General features: G+C 40.9%; 1 protein-coding gene across 1 annotated transcript in view; it reads right to left on the bottom strand.

Moving 5' to 3' along the window:
• Positions 1-20,068, bottom strand: part of MYO10 (myosin X) — a 312,628-nt gene that overhangs the window by 147,025 nt on the left and 145,535 nt on the right. The window contains exon 4 of the mRNA XM_082257742.1: positions 11,077-11,264. Within this exon, the coding sequence (XP_082113868.1) occupies positions 11,077-11,264 (188 nt within the window). The remainder of the gene's footprint in view (positions 1-11,076; positions 11,265-20,068) is intronic.

The following is a 20,068-nucleotide window of genomic DNA, read 5'->3' as shown; positions in this document are numbered from 1 at the left end:
TTTATTGTCAAAGCTGAAAGGCATTGTAAAGGCAGGAAATATTTTTATCTTAATGCATTCTATGGATTAAGATAAAATATTTTTATCTTAATGCATTCTATGGATTAAGATAAAAAAAAACCTTCTGTGTGTAGCAGCCTTACCGGCACCCCTAATACTTTCCTATGCCCCCTCTCTGTCCAGCAATGTCCACCAGTCCCTCGGCCTCTCCCTCCTAAATGGTTGAGATAGAGCCGTAGCGCCATTGGCTTCTGCGGCTGTCAATCAAAGTCAGTGAGCCAAGTAGGAGAGAGAGGGGGCGAGGCCGAACGGCAGCTCTGTGTCTGAATGGATAAACGGAGCTGCAGCGTGGCTTGGGTGCTCCCATAGCAAGCTGCTTGCTGTGGGAGCACTCAATAGGAGTGAGGAGCCAGGAACAGCAACGAGGGACCAGAGAAGAGGAGGATCCAAGCTGCCCTGTGCAAAACCACTACACAGAGGAGGTAAGTATAACATGTTTTTTTTTTTTTTTTTAAAAGAGACTTTACAATCACTTTGATAGAACAAGCTGACGTTAGAAGCTGATTGGCTACCATCCAAAGCCATACAATGCAAAGATTTTGCACTCTCCAGTTTTAGTAAATACACCCCAGTGGCACAGTGCTATATACAATGTTAACAGGCGCTTGATCACATATCGAACCAAAAGTCCATAGAGTTAAAAGTCATTAATGGCCACAGGGGGAGAAAAAGTCCACCATGTAGGGCAGCCATCCAGAAACCAAAAGCCAAGGGTTCCACAGGGCTAAAACAAAGACAAACAGAGGCGCCTCTAAGGCTCGGTTCACACTGATGCGATGCGGGAAGGCTGCAAATTCGCAGCCTGTTCCCGCATCGCACACGCACCCCCGGCAGTTCACACTGCCATATGCGATCCGCTGGGGGTGTCAATGTAATCTTAACGACACCCCCAGTTTGATCGCATATCGCAGTGCGATCGTGCAGTTCGCACAGGATCGGATCGCACAAGTGTGAACCGCTGTGCGATCCGATCCTGATGCGGCAGCAAAAATGCCTCCTGTGCGTGTTTGCTGCGGGTGCGATGCGAATTTAGCCATACAAACTGTATGGCTAAACTCGCACCGCACAGCTGATCGCATGTCATGTCGGAGCAGTGCGCTCTGACATGATATGCGAACCCCGCACACGCAGTAGTGTGAACCGGGGCTTAGTGTAGACTTTATGCAACAGGTTGTCCATGACCGGATGATGTACACTTCTCCACACTGAAACCTTGTTTTATGGGCATGAATTTATGCTTACTAACATGAGTGCCTAATTGTATTCATTAAACCTCTACACTTAGAGGCACCTCTGTTTGTCTTTGTTTTAGCACAGTGCTATATGACATTCATTCTGCTGCTTGACTATACAGTTTTTCCCTAATACAGAAAAACTGGAAGGTCTAGCAGGAAGAAGGCAGGCCTGTTCAGCCCACAGAGCCACTTGGTTCAGAGCACTGGGGAGTGGACTGACTCTGAGCTGCCCATATATCTACATTACCTAAAAAAAGCAATGTGCTGAAATACACTATAGCCTGATTTGACTGAAAGAGGGATGTTATTGGTTGCAGTATGCAACTAAAATTACATTTTAAACCCAAATATAAAATAGAATGCTTGCCAAAAGTTTTATAAAGTAATGTACACCTGTTATGTTATATATTTGCCTAGCATAGAGAGAGTAAAAAACATTTTCCAGAATCTATAATTCTACAAAAAATACCACATCTCTTCTTCCATCAATAAGGCCTTCTACTTGTGTGGCATCAAGACAGGAAGTAAAAGGTAATCTCAATGGGGACACAGGTGATCAAAAAAGCAAATCAAGGCTCTAATCTTTCCCCATGATAAACCAAAAACAAACTGTTTTGGATGAACTCGCACTTTAAAAAACCCCAAAGTATAAACATTCTACTGGAAAAAGAGTTTCTGTGGTTTAATGCATAGAATTTATAGCACGTATATTACAAACGTCTGTATGAACTATAGCTTCAGGCTTTTGTTAGTTGGGGAAAGTGAACCACCTGTAATCTCAAATTCAACAAACCAATCTGCAGTATGAAAAACAACAGTCCTGACTACAGCAGTCATACAATATAAAAATGACAGAGATCTGTGAATATACATACATTCCAAACTACTTGTAAACTCATATCTCATGCACTAGAGATTAAATGACTCTAGCTGTAAGGGAATATGTAACACTGGCACTCTTGAGGAATTTCTTGTAAATACATTTACTGTCAAATGATCGCTGACAGATCATTTAAATGATTTTTTTTTTCCTTTTTTTTTTTTTTTCATCCTTAGTGGTTGCTTTATGTTTGATATCAAGACTGCGCCATTGTTAAGGAGTCTCATAAGGAATTAATAAAGAAAGGTCAGCTTTGAGAAGAAGGGACTGAGTAATTGGCCAAATAAAAAAGCAATCTGTTACTAGAAACTGGTTTGGACAGCTTTAGCCAATCACGCAGTGCAATATTGTGGTAATAAATAATCTCTTACTAAAAGCTCAGTGTCTTGCAGCTTGGCGCCAGAAGGGAAATTAGAAGAGAAAACAATGCTTTTTTAACCACTGCAATGTCAGGATAGGCAAACTGCAAACGACGACGATGACCAAATATAGTTTGAAAAAGCACAAAATATGGAGGTTTGTAATGTTCATAAAGGAACTGGTCTTGCAGATTCCACAGAGATCACTAAATCTTTAACATACTCTGGGGAGTTGTAGAACAAAGGGGTCAACCAAAATGAATAGTGTGCAGCTTTAGTTTGAAAGCATAAAAAAGTACTGGCACACAATTATCTGTTACGAATTGTCCTTATTAATAAAGATGTTATGTTTATCATGCCCCCAAAAAAATATTACACTCAAAAATTATAGTCACTTATTTAGGGCCAGTTCACACCATAGAAACGCAGTCCGGATGAATTCCAGATGCTTTTCTGCATGCACGTTTTGATGCATTCCAGTGCCTTTTTGATGCATTTTGGTGCATTTTTCCCCCTCTTTTTTCTGGAACACACATCAGGACATGTGTGTTTTCCAATGCCTTTTTGGTGCATTTAGGTGCATTCTGGTGCGTTCCAGTGCAATTTTGATGCGTTTTACAGCGTTCAAGTACAATTTAGTGCAGAAAAAATGCAGCATGTTCTACTTTTTTTTTCTGGAACTAGAATGCACTGGAACTGCAAGCACTGGTGTGAACTACTGGAAACCATATAACGTACTTTCCATGTGGTTTTGCTGCAGGAAAAAAAATGCACTGGACTACATGTGGTGTGAACTGGCCCTTATTCTTTTACCTAATATTTATAGATGCAGCCTCCTGAGCATTCACCCAGGTAAGTCCAACCTTCCCTCCTGCATGCCTCTCTCAATTGTGGTCAGTGACTTAAAGAGATGCAGCCAGGATCAGGATGATGATAATGCATGCTTAAAAACAAGCAATGGCATCTCCTATATTTTTGCTCTCATGAGACTGCTTAAAGCTTTCATCTGAGCACAACATTTTTTTAAATATACTTTACCAAGTGTCCCAGCTATGAGCTATTTTGCTGCTTCTTTTTGACCAGGAAATGCTGCCTGACATTTTTTCTAAAGGCAGCATATCTTAAGGAGAGAAAACACAAAGGAATAAGACTGTAGCCAGATACTTTGCAATATTTTATTTGATGCTTCAATTGATGTTGCTGATATTCCCTCTGAGAGGAACTCCTGTAGAAGATGGAGGGGAACACTTAGCATTCCTGATAAAGGCCTATCCTGGGGAAAATAACAGTGATCAGCTGGAATGTGTAGATAAACGAAAAAGCAGAGGACTCCACCATCTAAGTGTATAAATTTAAATGGTGGTGCCTTCTGCATTTTCATTTGTTGTAGTGCACAGAGTTCATCTAATACCCTGCTGGAAGAGTGAAAGAGCTTCAGCCATCCTACAAGTAATTCTTCTATACCTGGACTTTTTTTTTTCTCTTTTGCGCAACTGATGTCTTTTTTTCTTCATGAATGTGTAGATGCACCAGTATAGATTGAAGCATTCTTCTAATAGGGGATGTCTTCTTGAGCCAGAGACTGGAATGAACATGCATTTTACATGCACACTGCATTTGTCATTTTTGTACACCAGAGTAAGGAATCCCTGCAGCACCATTTGAGATATAGGGGCCAGCTAGCAAGCTTACAGACTTAGCTAATCTGGTTCTCTACCTACACATATGTACAATGATCTACACCACCGGACAGTGATGCAGTCAGCAAAATAAAACAAGCATAGCCAATACTCATGTGTTCTTCCAGCCTTGCTCTGCATGAGCACATGCTTCAGAACCTAGATTACGGGCCATCTGTGATACCACAAGAAAGAAAAGAAAGCAAAGGGAAAACAAGCCAAAAACAAGAAAACAAATTCAGCTACCACATCTAAGGACTGGTAGGCTGCAATATATAACAATTTTGTTCCTAAGTTTAAAAGATCAAAAAATCGGTCACAAGTCTGGTAATTACTTCCCTTGAGTATATATGTGTAAGAAATATGCATGCACACAGAGTAATCAAACCATAGTCAGAGTAAAAAAAAACATTGTAATCCCCGCATTGTGCTTACAGTAAAAAATGTGATTTCTAAATGAAATAAAAGTATATGTGACCAAAAAGTTGTAAGATATTTAATGACCACAAGGGGGCACTAACTGTTTAAATGTATCAAGCATTCATTGGAATAGCAGCACTAATTTTACACATTAAATTTGTGTTTAATTTAAGGATAGCATTTCACTGAAGGATATCAGTGTTATCTTAGGACAAACCATACCCAGGAAGGCAGCTAACCAACACAGCTGTTCTCAGCAATTTCATTTTGGGTAGTGGGAGAAAATCAGAGCCCCGGAAGCCTGGGATCACACAGGGAGAGCATGTAAGAGCCCTTAGATATGGTCCCTGCTAGGAATCAAAGGCATGATAGCAGTGCTAAAAAGTGCCAGCCACTTACTGACAATAATAGTTATTCTATTAGGTAAACCTTAACGTGTATTTTTTTCAGTTTTTTGATAGCGTAAGGATAGATTAGAACCTTTACTACTCTTTATGGTCCCCCAGGGACAACATTTTACTAGAACTGGAAATGAAAGGAAATTTCTTAATGATGTATATAGACAGCAGTAAAAGCAGTCTTTTTTTATTTTTTTGAGTAGAGCGTATGGTAGGGCTAGAGCTGTCTGCATCTCTATTGGAGTTTTTCTCACATTTCCTGTCTGGGTGACAATGTTGTCACTGGGCCAGGAAGCAGTGTTAATTGCTGCATGTTTTCAGTGACGAAAACTAAACAAAGATACAATTCTGTTTCAATTCCAATGACTAAAATATGACTAAAACTAAAATGGCATTTTAGTCAAAAGACTATGACTAAAATTAAACTGAAATTTGATGTCAAAATTAACAGTGGTCAGAAAGCAATATTTTTGTTTGTTTAGGAAACTTGGTTTTATTTATAAAAATATTACTTGATACCTGTTTTCATTATTAACACAGAACTGTTAGGCCCCGTTCACACTGGGGCGATCCGACTTCCCGGGGCGACCTCCGAGGTCGCGGTGCGAGCAGCGCGCCGCCACATCGGAGCGGCCGGCACGGACTTCATAACATTGAAGTCTATGACGGTCGCTCCGGGTCGCCCCAAAGAAGCTCCGGACCCTTTTTCTAAGTCGGAGCGACTTGTGTCGCTCCTATTAGAACGGGTCCGCAGCTTCTCTATGGAAGGCGACCTACGGCGACCTGTGAGGCGACCAGGTCGCCTCTCAGGTCACCCCAGTGTGAACGGGGACTTAATGTTTTTATATTTAGGCAATATGTGCAATGGCATTACAGACAATAAAATTTACATGTTTTTTTTTGTTTGTCAGCTGAGGTGCGGGGATTTTACAGAATATAGCAAAAAGTGAAAAATATATATATGTTTTTTTAGAATTGTCGCTATTTTTTGTTTATAGCGCAAAAAATAAAAATCGCACCAGTGATCAAATACCACCAAAAGAAAGCTCTATTTGTGGAAAAAAAAGGACATTAATTTTATTTAGCTACAGCGTCGCACGACCGCGCAATTGTCAATTAAATAACGCAGTGCCAAATCGCAAATCGCGGCCTGGTCATTAGGGGGAAGATAAACAAAATACTATTATTAAATCAATATATTAAGAAATCATGGCATTAAACATGTGTAAAACTATGGGTTTTTTTATATTTAAAATAACCACTTGTCTGTTTTTGTGAGGCAAAAAATATACACCAATAACTGAGAACTTCCAACTATGGGGAGAATTGCTCGAAATTTTTCACTCTGCGGGTACAGGGTCCTGGACTGGGTTAAGATTTAAAAATACTCCCTGCTCTTCTCTGGTGGTGGGCAGGTGGGTTGGCATCGACACTATCAGTGTCCATGGGTATTACTAGGCGTGTGTGGTGTCAGCTGATTGGAAAAAAGCCAATGTGGTACCAATATTAAGAAAAGGGCCGAGATATATCCCGGGTAACTATAGGCCGGTCAGCCTAACGTCAGTAGTCTGCAAGATTTTGGAGGGGATGTTAAGAGACTACATACAAGACTTTAGTAATGAAAATGGTCATATTAGTAGTAATCAGCATGGATTCATGAAAAATCGTTCTTGCCAGACCAATCTATTAACCTTCTACGATGAAGTGAGCTGCCACCTAGATAAAGGTTAGCCTGGACTTTGCAAAGGTATTTGACACAGTCCCCCACAAACGCTTACTGTATAAACTAAGGTACGTAGGTATGGACCATAGGGGGGAGTACCTGGATAGATAACTGGCTCCAGGGGAGAGTCCAGAGGGTGGTGATTAATGGGGAGTGCTCGGATTGGGCGGGTGTGGAAAGTGGGGTCCCCCAAAGTTCTGTCCTGGGGCCAATCCTGTTTAATTTATTCATAAACGATCTAGAGGAGGGGATATCTAGCACAATCTCAGTATTTGAGGATGATACTAAACTAAGCTTGCCAATATCTTCTATGCAGGATGTGGAAACCTTACAAGCAGACCAGAATAAAATCATGGGGTGGGCAACTACATGACAGATGAGGTTTAATGTTGAAAAATGTAAAGTAATGCACTTGGGCGTCATAAACACGAAAGCAAGCTACTCACTAGGGGGGGAACCTCTGGGTGAGTCTAGGATGGAAAAGGACCTGGGGGTACTAGTGGACAACAGGCTTGGTAGTGGCATGCAATGCCAAGCCGCTGCAAGCAAAGCCAACAAAATATTGGCCTGTATAAAAAAGGGGATTCACTCCAGAAATAAAGAGATTATTCTCCCACTGGTCCGGCCACTTCTGAAGTATTCCGTCCAGTTCTGGGCACCGGTCCTCAGGAAGCATGTGCTGGAACTGGAGAGAGTCCAGAGAAGGGCAACAAAAATAATTAGGGGAATGGAGGACATCAGCTATGAGGAAAAACTACAAGCATTGAACTTATTCTCTCTGGAGAAGAGACGATTGAGGGGGGATATGATATCAATGTACAAATATTGTACTGGTGATCCGAGCATAAGGAACAAACTTTTCAGAGAAAGGGAATACAATAAGACATGTGACCACTCACTAAAACTAGAGGAAAAACAGTTTAACCTTAAAATACGTAAGGGGTTCTTTAGAGTCAGAGCGGTAAGGATGTGGAATTCTCTTCCACAAGCAGTAGTATCAGCAGGGAGCATCGATAGTTTAAAAAAACTATTAGATGGGCACCTTAAAGACCACAACATACAGGGGTATACAATGTACGGTTAACATCAAACACACACACACATCATGGGTTGAACTGGAAGGACTGATATCTTTTTTTCAACCTCACAAACTATGTAACTATGTAACTATGTATCAAAGAAGATAACTCCGCAATCAGTATTTATGTAGGTCAGTGGAACTGTGGGATGTAAATGGGACAGATAGGTGTGAGCTCATCAGTCAGCCAGATGTATACTAGAACGGAATACTCTTTGAGGATTGTTGTATGCATGCAAGGGGACAGAAATGATCAGAAAATAAAGAATGGTATCAAGATGCACTTTGTAAGAGAAGATGAGTTTTAAAAACAAATTTGAAGATCTAGGTAGAATAGACAACCATTTTTAAGATTTTCAGATTAATGTATATGTACAGTATTAAACAAAAGTGAGTACACCCTCACATTTTTTGTAAATATTTTATATCTTTTCATGTGACAACACTGAAATGATACTTTGCTACAATCTAAAGTAGTGAGTGCACAGCTTGTATAACAGTGTAAATTTGCTGTCTCCTCAAAATAACGCACAGCCATTAATGTCTAAACCACTTGCAACAATAGTGAGTACACACCTAAGTAAAAATGTCCAAATTGGGCCCAAAGTGTCAATATTTTGTGTGCCCACCATTATTTTCCAGCACTGCCTTAACCCTCTTGGACATAGAGTTCACCAGAGCTTCAACGGTTGCCACTGGAGTCCACTTCTACTCCTCCATGATGACATCACGGAGCTGGTGGATGTTAGAGACCTTGCGCTCCCCTGTTTGAAGATGCTCCAATGATGCTCAATAGGGTTTAGGTCTGGAAACTTGCTTGGCCAGTCCCTCACCTTTACCCTCAGCTTCTTTAGCAAGGCAGTGGTCGTTATCATGTTGGAATACTGTCCTGCGGCCCAGTCTCCGAAAGGAGGGGATCATGCTCTGCTTCAGTATGTCACAGTACATGTTGGCATTCATGGTTCCCTCAATGAACTGCAGCTCCCCAGTGCCGGCAGCACTCGTGCAGCCCCAGACCATGACACTCCCACCACCATGCTTGACTGTAGGCAGGATACAGTTGTCTTTGTACACCTCACCTGGTTGCTGCCACACACGCTTGACACCATCTGAACCAAATAGGTTTATCTTGGTCTCACCAGACCACAGGACATGGTTCTAGTAATCCATGTCCTTAGTCTGCTTGTCTTCATAAAACTGTTTAAGGAGTTTCTTGTGCATCATCTTTAGAAGGGGCTTCCTTCTGGGACGACAGCCATGCAGACAAATTTGATGCAGTGTGCAGCGTATAGTCTGAGCACTGACAGGTTGGCCACCCACCCCTTCAACCTCTGCAGCAATGCTGGCAGCAATCATACGTCTATTTCCCAAAGAGAACCTCTGGATAGGACGTTGAGCACGTACACTCAACTTCTATGGTCGCCCATGGTGAGGCCTGTTCTGATTGGAACTTCTCTTGTTGAACCACTGTATGGTCTTGGCCACCATGCTGCAGCTCAGTTTCAGGGTCTTGGCAATCTTTTTATAGCCTAGACCATCCTTATGTAGAGCAATAATTATTTTTTTCAGATCCTCAGAGAGTTCTTTGCCATAATGTGCAATGTTGAACTTCCAGTGACCAGTATGAGAGAGTACGAGCGATAAAACCAAATGTAACACACCTGCTCCCCATCCACACCTGAGACCTTGTAACACTAACGAGTCACATGACAAGGGGAGGCGAAATGGCTAATTGGGCACAATTTGGACATTTTCACTTAGGGGTGTACTCACTTTTGTTGCCAGTGGTTTAAACATTAATGACTGTGTGTTGAGTTATTTTAAGGGGACAGCAAATTTACACTGTTATACAAGCTGTACACCCACTACTTTACATTGTAGCAAAGTGTCATTTCTTCATGTGTTGTCACATAAAAATATATAATAAAATATTTACAAAAATGTGAGGGGGTGTACTCACTTTTGTGAGATACTGTATATGTAAACTGGGACAGGAAGTGAACAAAATCTTCAAAGGGAATTATCACTCTTTTAATTTGTTTCCTTTGATAGGAAAAAGCTATAACCTAGGTATCTGCTGCCCGTATGTTCAAATGGATATTTCTGTACTGCAGGATCCCCCCCAGTTCTCCCCCTTTATACTTACCCAAGCCCAATTCTGATCCAGCGATGAGCACAAGAGCAGCCACTCTCGCCGCTGTCTCCCTCCCCACTTGGCAGATTGATAGCAGCGGGAGCCATTGGCTTCTGCTGCTGTCAATCAAATGCTGTGACGAGGGAGCAGGGGGTCGGGGCTGAGCCGCCCAGTCTGTGTCAATAGATGCAGACTAGGCGGCTCAGGGGCAAGCATGCATGAGTGCCCCCCCACAGCAAGCGGCTTGCTATGGGGGCACTCACCAAAGAGGAGGAGCCCGGAGTGTCGGCGGGGGACCCCAGAAGAGGAGGATCAGGGCTGCTCTGTGCAAAACCATTGCAACAAAGCAGGTAATTATAACATGTTTTTTATTTTAATTAAAAAAAAGTTTAATGTCACTTTATTATCACCAGGATAAGTTGTAGATAGACAGACAGAAATAAAACAAAATAGAGGTTTCAATCCATTCTCTGCTTTATTCAATACAACAACAAAAAGTGTTGCCTACAGTTATCTTTAAAGTGGATATAAACCCCATTCATGAAAGATTACTTATCTCTCTCCAAAGCTCTAAGTCCTGTGTCTTTCTGCTGCTCCGATCCTCTGTTATCAGCATGATAACTTCTGACAAGCTCTCCGACACAGGAGATAAAAGCAGATGGAAATTTGTGTCGGGGTGGGTGTATAGAGATAGATTAGCAGAGGTGGTCTATTCACAGCACAGCTCTGCAGGTTTCTTCATTCCTATGCTTATGTGGAGGGGAGGGGGGTGGACCTTTCCTCTAATCAGCTGTCACACAGTGTCTGCCAAGACTCCACACCCACTGCTGGAACAGGAAGAACAAATTCTTACACGATGTTCACTTTCTAAACAGTGTAGAAAGCTGAAGACAGCAGATATACAAATTAAACTTACATAGGGAGATTTGTTTAATCTCTATGTATCATCTGAGACTGTTCACTTCACTGGGTATATGTGGGGGTTTACATCTACTTTAATTTCTTACATATTAATTGTACTAATCAGATATAACTACTACTACTACTTCTAATGCTGCTACAACTACCACTATTATTAATAATATAAATTATTGCATCAATGGATCTTACCTTATAAGAACACATTGGTTGTCATGTCTTTTCCACAAGCAGCGGTAACACTCATTGGCCACAGCAAAGATGTGAGGTGGTATTTCTCCCATGTGATGTCTGCTATACAACTCTGTTGTGTTTTGGTCATATAAACCAGGAATCAATTTGTAAGGGTTCACAGACGTCAATATAGAGCCAATATATGTCTGAAAAAACAAAAGATAAGAAGACTACTTAAAGAACTTCAGCCATAAACATTTAGAAAGGTAAATCAAGATAGAGAAGGATGATAGAGAAGGATTTGAACCGACAACCATCTTTTAGGGTGATTGCAGTCATGAGATGATCGATTTAAGGCAAACACTGTCATGGGTTGATTTTTACCCAATGTCTAAAGAACGGAATGACCTTCCCAGTGTCCCTGGTTGGATTTTATTTTGCTAAACGCCTGTTATTTCATGATCAGGACTGTTACAGGGGGTCTATCAATGCTATTACCTGTTCAGGACCAGAATGATCCTTGTTTTCTTTTAGAATTCTTCAAATGTACTGAAATGTGAAATAATGAAACTAATAAAATATTTTTTATTAGTCAACAGTGGTAGCACACCAAAACCATGTAATATGCACTAATTTGAACTAAAAATTACAAAAAGTGCACATCATTATACAAATCTGCAATGCAACCTTTGAAAACAACCAACCCTGCCAGCATGCAAAGGGGACCTAAGTGAAAACTCTGAAAAAAATGATGCATATAGGCAAAGCATGCAGTCTCCCTTTATGCTTGCAAATGTATGCAACTGAAACCTTGCTCTCATGTGCATGACTCTTTGCCAGTTATAATTTGATAAGGAAGCTTCCATGTTCTTTTTGCTGTGTGTAGAAAACACACAGAATATCCTTAGATTCCCTGTATGAATCTGGATTTCTCAAGAGCCACCGTGCTTTTAGGGAGGCTTGGGAAAACTCCAGGGAAGCTTGTTCTCAGTTTTAATATTTCTACATATGGTTAGTGCTATAAGTATTTTCCTTTGTTGCTTCTCCCATGGACTAGGGTTAGACATTATAGAGATGTCTTAGTATGGCATGTGACTTCTACAAAAAATGTCAAATGTATCCCACTGAGATCTCTACTCGTATTAATATATGTTTTACTGTACCAGAGAAAAAAATTCCTATTTGCAAAATCTTTTTAGAGCCCTGTTTATAGCTATCCCAGAAAAAAAAAGTGTGGTTTACTAAAGCTGAAAACTCAACCATTTTTCCAGCAGCATTTACATTCTCAGATCATATCATCGGCATTTCCTGACCATAGGACTGGGCTAGGTTTAGCTTTTGACAGGATGGCAGCTCTACATAAGTACTCTGTAAGAATATGGTAAAGTGAGGAATGATATCTGAAAATGCTACTTTTTTTGTATTTTCTTAATTTTTGTTAGGGACAGACTGATTCCCTTTCTGCTTGTTTTTCTCATATTTCACTCATCTGGTTGTTAGCCATTACTTTCTTTGATGTCAGAGCTGGAGAACAACAAATATGTCTTTCTATTTTTGAAATGGTTTCTGTCCAGTAAAGCCACACACAGAATTTTCCGCAGTCTCAGATTTCAAAACTGGATGTTCTACCACTTTGCATAACTACATTTCACTTAATCTTTGTGGTACACCCACTCTATAAATGGCAGTTTACACATGCTAAAATTTCCTTTTCTTTTACAGTACAGTATTTAACACATCTGTAGCTTTTTTTATGATTCAATGTGTAAAGTATCCATACAGGTAAGTACTTGTTTGGGTAAATACGATTTAATCTTTATAAATTTAGAGTGGAAATGTCCAGATAGTATACATCAAGCAGAATTTCTAAGCTGTGGTCCCCAAGGCCAACTACATGTATTTTACAGTTATTTTCACCAAATTACAGGTAAACTAATTAGTACGCCTGCTGCAGTTGAGATCTGTGTTTGGGGTGCTACTAACAAAGTATTGGTTCCACAGCTGAACGCAAAGGCAGTGAGTTTTGAATGCGATGCAGGAAATGTATACGTAACGTGCCTTTCTTGTATCCTGTTCTGGTCTAAACAGGCCCTTAGCGTGGGGTTTTCTTTAAGAAAGCTGGAGAGTGCAAATTCAGGCTCACTTCTGCATAGAAACCAATCAGCTTCTAACCTCAGCATGTTCAATAAGGCTTTGGCAATAAAACCTGGAAGCTTATTGGTTTCTAATAAAAGAAAAGGAATTGGCAGCACTCCAGGTTGAGTCAAAATCCAGGTTTATTGACTGGACATCCAAATATGACAATCGTGACAAGGTAGACGCGTTTCACACACTGACTGTGTGCTTAATGATTAAGCACACAGTCAGTGTGTGAAACGCGTCTACCTTGTCACGATTGTCATATTTGGATGTCCAGTCAATAAACCTGGATTTTGACTCAACCTGGAGTGCTGCCAATTCCTTTTCTTTTATCAAGTTTTCACGGAGGCGAGCCGGGGCATGCACCTGTGTGAGTCATCAGGCAATTACACCACCTTGAGCAGTGACTCCTTGTCTGTTTTATTGGTTTCTATGCAGAAGTGACCCTAATTTTGCGCTCTCTAGCTTTATTAAATAAACTCCTGTACGCTGGTTCCTAACTCTGTTATGTCTAATCTCCATTGCAGAACTATTTTTCCTTCTGCTTCATGTTACTACAAGAAGGACACAAAATAATCATGATAACGTTGGAAATAGGGATGGTCAGATTCTCCTGGCCAATGAAAAAGTAGCAGCAAAAAAGTAGCAGCAAAAAAAAAGTCTTAGGGTTCTTTCACACCGGCTTTCCACCTGGCAGACTCCATTTTGCTCAGCGGGGATTGATCAGCCGATCCCCGCTTAGCAGACGGATGACAGGTCCGTCTACGCTTACTTTGCAGAGACGGAGCTATCAGATCCCCGCTCTCCTATATCGGAGATTGGATAAAAATGGACCGCTTGTCCATTTTCATCCGATCCGATCCGATCCTCCAGATGGATGTAAAATAGGGTTTCCATCCATCTGGATTTCACGGACCACATTGAATCGGATAGAAGCGGGTGTCAGCGGAGATGTCACCACTGACATCCGCTGCTCCATAAAGGTGCATGGAGCATGCGATCCAGTCCGCCTGAAAAGACTGACAGGCGGACCTGATCGGAAATCCCATATGAAAGGGGCCTTAATTGTCCTAACAACTTGTCCAGCACACAGTGGGGTTGACTTACTAAAACTAGAGGGCAAAATCTGGTGCAGCTCTGCATAGAAACGAATCAGATTCCAGATTTTTTTTTTATCAAAGTCTAATTGAATAGGCTGAAATTAGAAGCCGATTGGCTATTATGCACAGCTGCACCAAATTTTGCACTCTCCAGTTTTAGAAAATCTCCACTTGTGTTCCTGCAGCTTTGTCACGAGGCATGCATACACAAAACTGCCATAGAAAATAAAAACTGCCCACTAAGTCTGGGTTCACACTGGTGCCAATTTGTTGCGGGTTTCCCCCCATTCAATTTGCATGTCAGGAGCCTGTGATCGGTTCTCAATGGAGCCGGCTCACACAGCTCCAGGACAGCTGCGGAGCGGTTTGCAGGAAATTTGTGTGCTTCTTCTGGTCTGTTTCAGGTCCGTATTCAGCCCTGAAATGGTGAACAGCACACACCGGACGTCCTGCTGAGAGCTGCTCCGCAATCCAGCATGAACCCAGCCTTATTTTCCACAAACAGTTATTATTCTCTAATATTGCGCTTTTTAAATGTGTGATTTATCAAAAGCTACCAGAATGCTTGACATTATAAGCACTGGCAGGCCCTATGTATGCAACAGCAGTGAAAACAAGTTAGTTTGCATCTGAGCTGAGTTGAAGTAGTTTGTTTAAATTGTATCTGTGTCTGGAGTATAGACTTTAAATTACATATTTGTAACAAGCAATAAAAGAGATTTAAAACAAAATATCCTTGGCCCCCTAGCTGCTTATAATGTGAAGTTATCAATTCCCAAAGATCCTCAAAGAGCAAGACAAAGTGAACTTGAGCTTCAGGTTTCTATTACAGAGCTGGCAGGCAGCCAAGATTCTGGTGCAATAGAAATTAATTGGAATAAAAATAAGATTTCTGTGCCTCTGCTGTTAATTCTAAAACAAATTTCCCCACAGTTCCTATAATGACAGAGGTGAATGAGGGCTTGTTTTAGAATGTTTTTACTGCATGTTTTGAATATGTTTGGGCACAGGTTTACTTTAAATGTACTGTTATCCTTATGAATAATACCAGAATTGTTGAACGTTAATGTGACATTCTACTACAGTTCTATAAAACAAAAAAATATATTTGCTGCTATAGCTCTACACACAATAAATTGTGCAAAACTGAATAATCCTTCTGTTAAGATTCTACAATTTTGCCAGCCTTTCTTAAGTTTTGAAATAAACCATCACCAGTGCAGCATACTTATTTAAAATAGCCAACACTTCTTTTCTTTTGGCAAAGCAGGTTGTAGATGATTTTTAAAAACTGATTTAGGCCCCTTTCACACAGGCGGATCTGAATGGTCACCCCGTGCATCTCTATGGGGGATCGGATGTCAGCGGAGAAATGCCCGCTAAAATCCGATCCGATCCGTCAAATCTGGACAGATGGAAACCCTATTTTACATCCGTCCAGTGGATCGGATCGGATGGGATCGGATGAGAACGGACAGACGGTCTGTTCCCATCCGATTCCCCCATAGAGATGCTTCGAGACCTGACAGCTCTTTCTCCACACACAGCGCGGAGACACAGCTGTCATCCTCCTACTCATCGAGGGATCGGCAAATCGATCCCCAGCTGAGAAAAACGGAGTAGGTCTGACGGACTCCGTGTTTAAAAGGGCCGTTAAAAATATATGCAATCAAAACATCAAAGTAAAAAATATTTAAAAAATAAATGGCCATAGCTAAATAAGAGAAAAATTTTAGATGAAAAAAATTGATATACTCGAATAAAGTATGTGTCAACACACGTTATGTGCAAGACTGGTGTGTCTGACCAAAACAGACACATTTCACTGTGAAAGAATGTACCACTTCATTTAAAACTTGTCTCTGTATCTGTTTATATTATAGCCCTTTATGTTAAGGCGGTATACTGCCCACCTGGTTGGGAAATGTAACATAAAAGATCTGCACAAAGGAAAGTTTATATGCAGTGGATGTGATTGTGGAACAAGTAAAGAATCTTTGGTTCATAAAGATGCATTTTAGATTTATCACTAACCAAGTAATTCATTTGTGCTTCAAAATTTAATGTTAGCTTTTTAGTTTAAAGCCCTTATCTGATATTAAATGGCCCATATCTATTCTTTTGTTTGAAATTTGAAGAATAAACTAAAGTATAGAGCAATATATATATATGTTTTTGTCTATAAACTTTTATTGAAAATGTTTTTCAATACAAAAATACAATGTGTAAATAAACATTTATAAATTGTAAATGAACATCTCTCAAAAATTTGGTATATTACCATTGACATTTTTAATTGTAACTATGTATTCATTCAATATAAAACTGTAGTTCAACATAGTAACAAAAGTCATAAAAATAAGAATAGAAATAATACAAAAATAGAGTATTGGGCAGTATTTTACATTGAGAGCAATAAATTTTAAACTAGATGCACAGCCAAAGCTCGGGGTAAAGCAGGCAGCATTGTGTTGCTTTCCCACCACCTGCTTCAACCCCTTGAACCCCGCAGAAGCATGCAATTGCGGGGCGCTTGCCCTATTCACTTGAATGGGTCGCGATTAGCAGGTGGAAGCACCCACCAAAAGCAACAGGGGGCATAATTCCTGCTGCGGCATGTGCACACCTTTGGCAGCTAAAGGGGTGAGGAATTGGAGGTAGTAAACTCAACCGCAGGGATTTACAACCCTCCAACTTTATGTGTGAACGAGCCCTAAGGGTGTCACTGCCGAATGCAACTAAGGGCTCATTCACAAGTGCAGCAGGTGCTGGGATTTCTCTGAAAAATGATCCCAGTGTGTTTGACAGGTGGTGAGGAGACGATATGTTGCCTCCTCACCACCTGATTTAAACCCAAGATTTCTGTGCAATATTTGCGATTGCGACATGGTAGCATGGCAATTAGAGGTTTAAATTAGGTGTGAGGAGACAACACTGTGTCTGGTAATCTTTGATTTCTGCCATGCTGTTCAGGTAGATCTCCGCATCTTTAAGGTTGCCTACCCCTGCTCTGGTGTGTACCCAGCTTTAGGGATCTTAGATTGTAAGCTATTTGAGGGCAGGGACTGATGTGAATATACAATATATATGAATTGATGTCACTATATACAGTCAGGTCCATAAATATTGTGACATCGACACAATTCTAATCTTTTGGGCTCTATACACCACCACAATGGATTTGAAATGAAACAAACAGGTTGTGCTTTAACTGCAGACTTTCAGCTTTAGTTTGAGGGTATTTACATCCAAATCAGGTGAACGGTGTAGGAATTACAACAGTTTGTATATGTGGCTCCCACTTGTTAAGGGACCAAAAGTAATGGGACAGATTAACAATCATAAATCAAACTTTCACTTTTGAATACTTGGTTGCAAATCCTATGCAGTCAATTACAGCCTGAAGTCTGGAATGTATAGACATCACCAGATGCTGGGTTTCATCCCTGGTGATACTCTGCCAGGCCTCTACTGCAAATGTCTTCAGTTCCTGCTTGTTCTTGGGGCATTTTTCCTTCAGTTTTCTCTTCAGCAAATGAAATGCATGCTCAATCAGATTCAGGTCAGGTGATTGACTTGGCCATTGCATAACATTCCACTTGTTTCCCTTAAAAAATGTTTTGGTTGCTTTCTTAGTATGCTTTGGGTCATTGTCCATCTGCAATGTGAAGCGCTGTCCAATGAGTTTGGAAGCATTTGGCGGAATATGAGCAGATAATATTGCCCGAAACACTTCAGAATTCATCCTGCTGCTTTTATCAGCAGCCAATCATCGATAAATACAAGAGAACCAGTTTCATTGGTAGCCATACAGGCCCACGCCATGACACTACCACCACCATGCTTCACTGACGAGGTCGTATGCTTTTGATTATGAGCAGTTCCTTTCCTTCTCCAGACTCTTCTCTTCCCATCACACTGATACAAGTTGATCTTGGTCTCATCTGTCCATAGGATGTTGTTCCAGAACTGTGAAGGCTTTTTTAGATGTTGTTTAGCAAACTCTAGTCTGGCCTTCCTGTTTTTGTGGCTTACCAATGGTTTACATCTTCTGGTGAACCCTCTGTATTCACTCTGCTGAAGTCTTCTCTTGATTGTTGACTTTGACACACATACACCTACCTTCTGGAGAGTGTTCTTGATCTGGCCAACTGTTGTGAAGGGTGTTTTCTTCACATGGGAAATAATTCTTCAGTCATCCACCACAGTTCTTTTCCTTGGTCTTCGGGGTCTTTTGGTGTTGCTGAGCTCACCGGTGCGTTCTTTCTTTTTAAGGATGTTCCAAACAGTTGACTTATGGTGCTTTTCCACTGCATGGAACCGTACCGGTTCGTCACGCTTTTGTGCTTTTCCACTGCAGTACCGCATGGTATAGGGTCGGAACGGTTCGGTACAGTACGGTATAGGTTTGCTTTTCCACTGCATGGAACCGAACGGTACGGCTCTGAAAAAACAGTACCTACTCGATTGTGGTTCCAACAGGTACCAAACTGGTACCATATCCCACAATCCTTTGCATGCAGTCACTACTAGCCACTGATTGGTCAGAGAATCCCACTCACCCCGTTGTTATCCCACCCACTTAACTTTAGTACTACTTTAGTGGAAAAGCAAACCTATACCGTACCGTACCGAACCGTTCCGACACTATACCATGCGGTACCGCAGTGGAAAAGCAAACCGGGCCAAGCAGGGCCGAGTAGAGCCGAGCCGGTACTAGCCGGTACTTGCAGTGGAAAAGTGCCATTAGTCACACCTAATATTTTTGCTATCTCTCTGATGGGTTGTGTTGACAGCAACAGATTCCAAATGCAAATAGCACACTTGAAATGAACTCTGGACCTTTTATCTGCTCCTTGTAGATGGGATAATGAGGGAATAACACACACCTGGCCATGGAACAGCTGAGCAGCCAATTGTCCCATTACTTTTGGTCCTTTTAAAAAGTGGGAGGGACATATACAAACTGTTGTAATTCCTACACCTTTCACCTGATTTGGGTGTAAATACCCTCAAATTAAAGCTGCAAGTCTGCAGTTAAAGCACATCTTGTTTGTTTCATTTCAAATTCATTGTGGTGGTGTATAGAGCCAAAAAGATTAGAATTGTGTCGATGTCCCAATATTTATGGACCTGACTGTAAGTGACTGTAATAAATAAAAAATAAATAAAAGACTAGTAAAATGAAAAGTGAAAACGTTTATCAGCTGCTATGAACAACAAGATCATGTCCCTTCAGATCACTCTCATACGTGCAATTCTTTCACTGGTGAAAAAACATGGATTTGAAAGGCTGCATACTCACACATCTTTAGAAAGCATGAACAAGCTCTTAGACACAAGAATTCTGCCAACACATTTGCATGCATTTTTATGCATTTTCCACATAGCTGAGTCACATATGTTTAAAATTACAGGATGCAGCTTGTTTCCTAATATACTATTTCATTTTCTACAAAGCATGACACAGTAGTGCACATATATACATTTTGTTATCCTTAAAATACATGTAGCAGATTTTCCAGGCATTGTGCCTGATGTGGGTCTGCCATGGTCACTGGTGACACCTTCAGCCCATTTAAGCTGAATACCCAAGTGTGAGATTTGAGTCAAAGACCAGTCCGGCATCTTTGGTTTGTTTTGTTTATTTGATATTGGGGATGGGAGAAGGGAATGAGTGGGATACTCCTCTGGCTCAACTAGCTACAAAATGGGACACTTGAAGAAAAATGCCTTTCAGCGCTGTCTTGACGCCAGCTGGGGGCCGACCA

This window comes from Pelophylax lessonae, assembly GCF_965119305.1.
Source record: "Pelophylax lessonae genome assembly, chromosome: 5".
Lineage (NCBI taxonomy): Eukaryota > Metazoa > Chordata > Amphibia > Anura > Ranidae > Pelophylax > Pelophylax lessonae.
The sequence above is the reverse complement of the archived record's forward strand: the minus strand, read 5'-3'. Positions and strand labels throughout refer to the sequence as shown.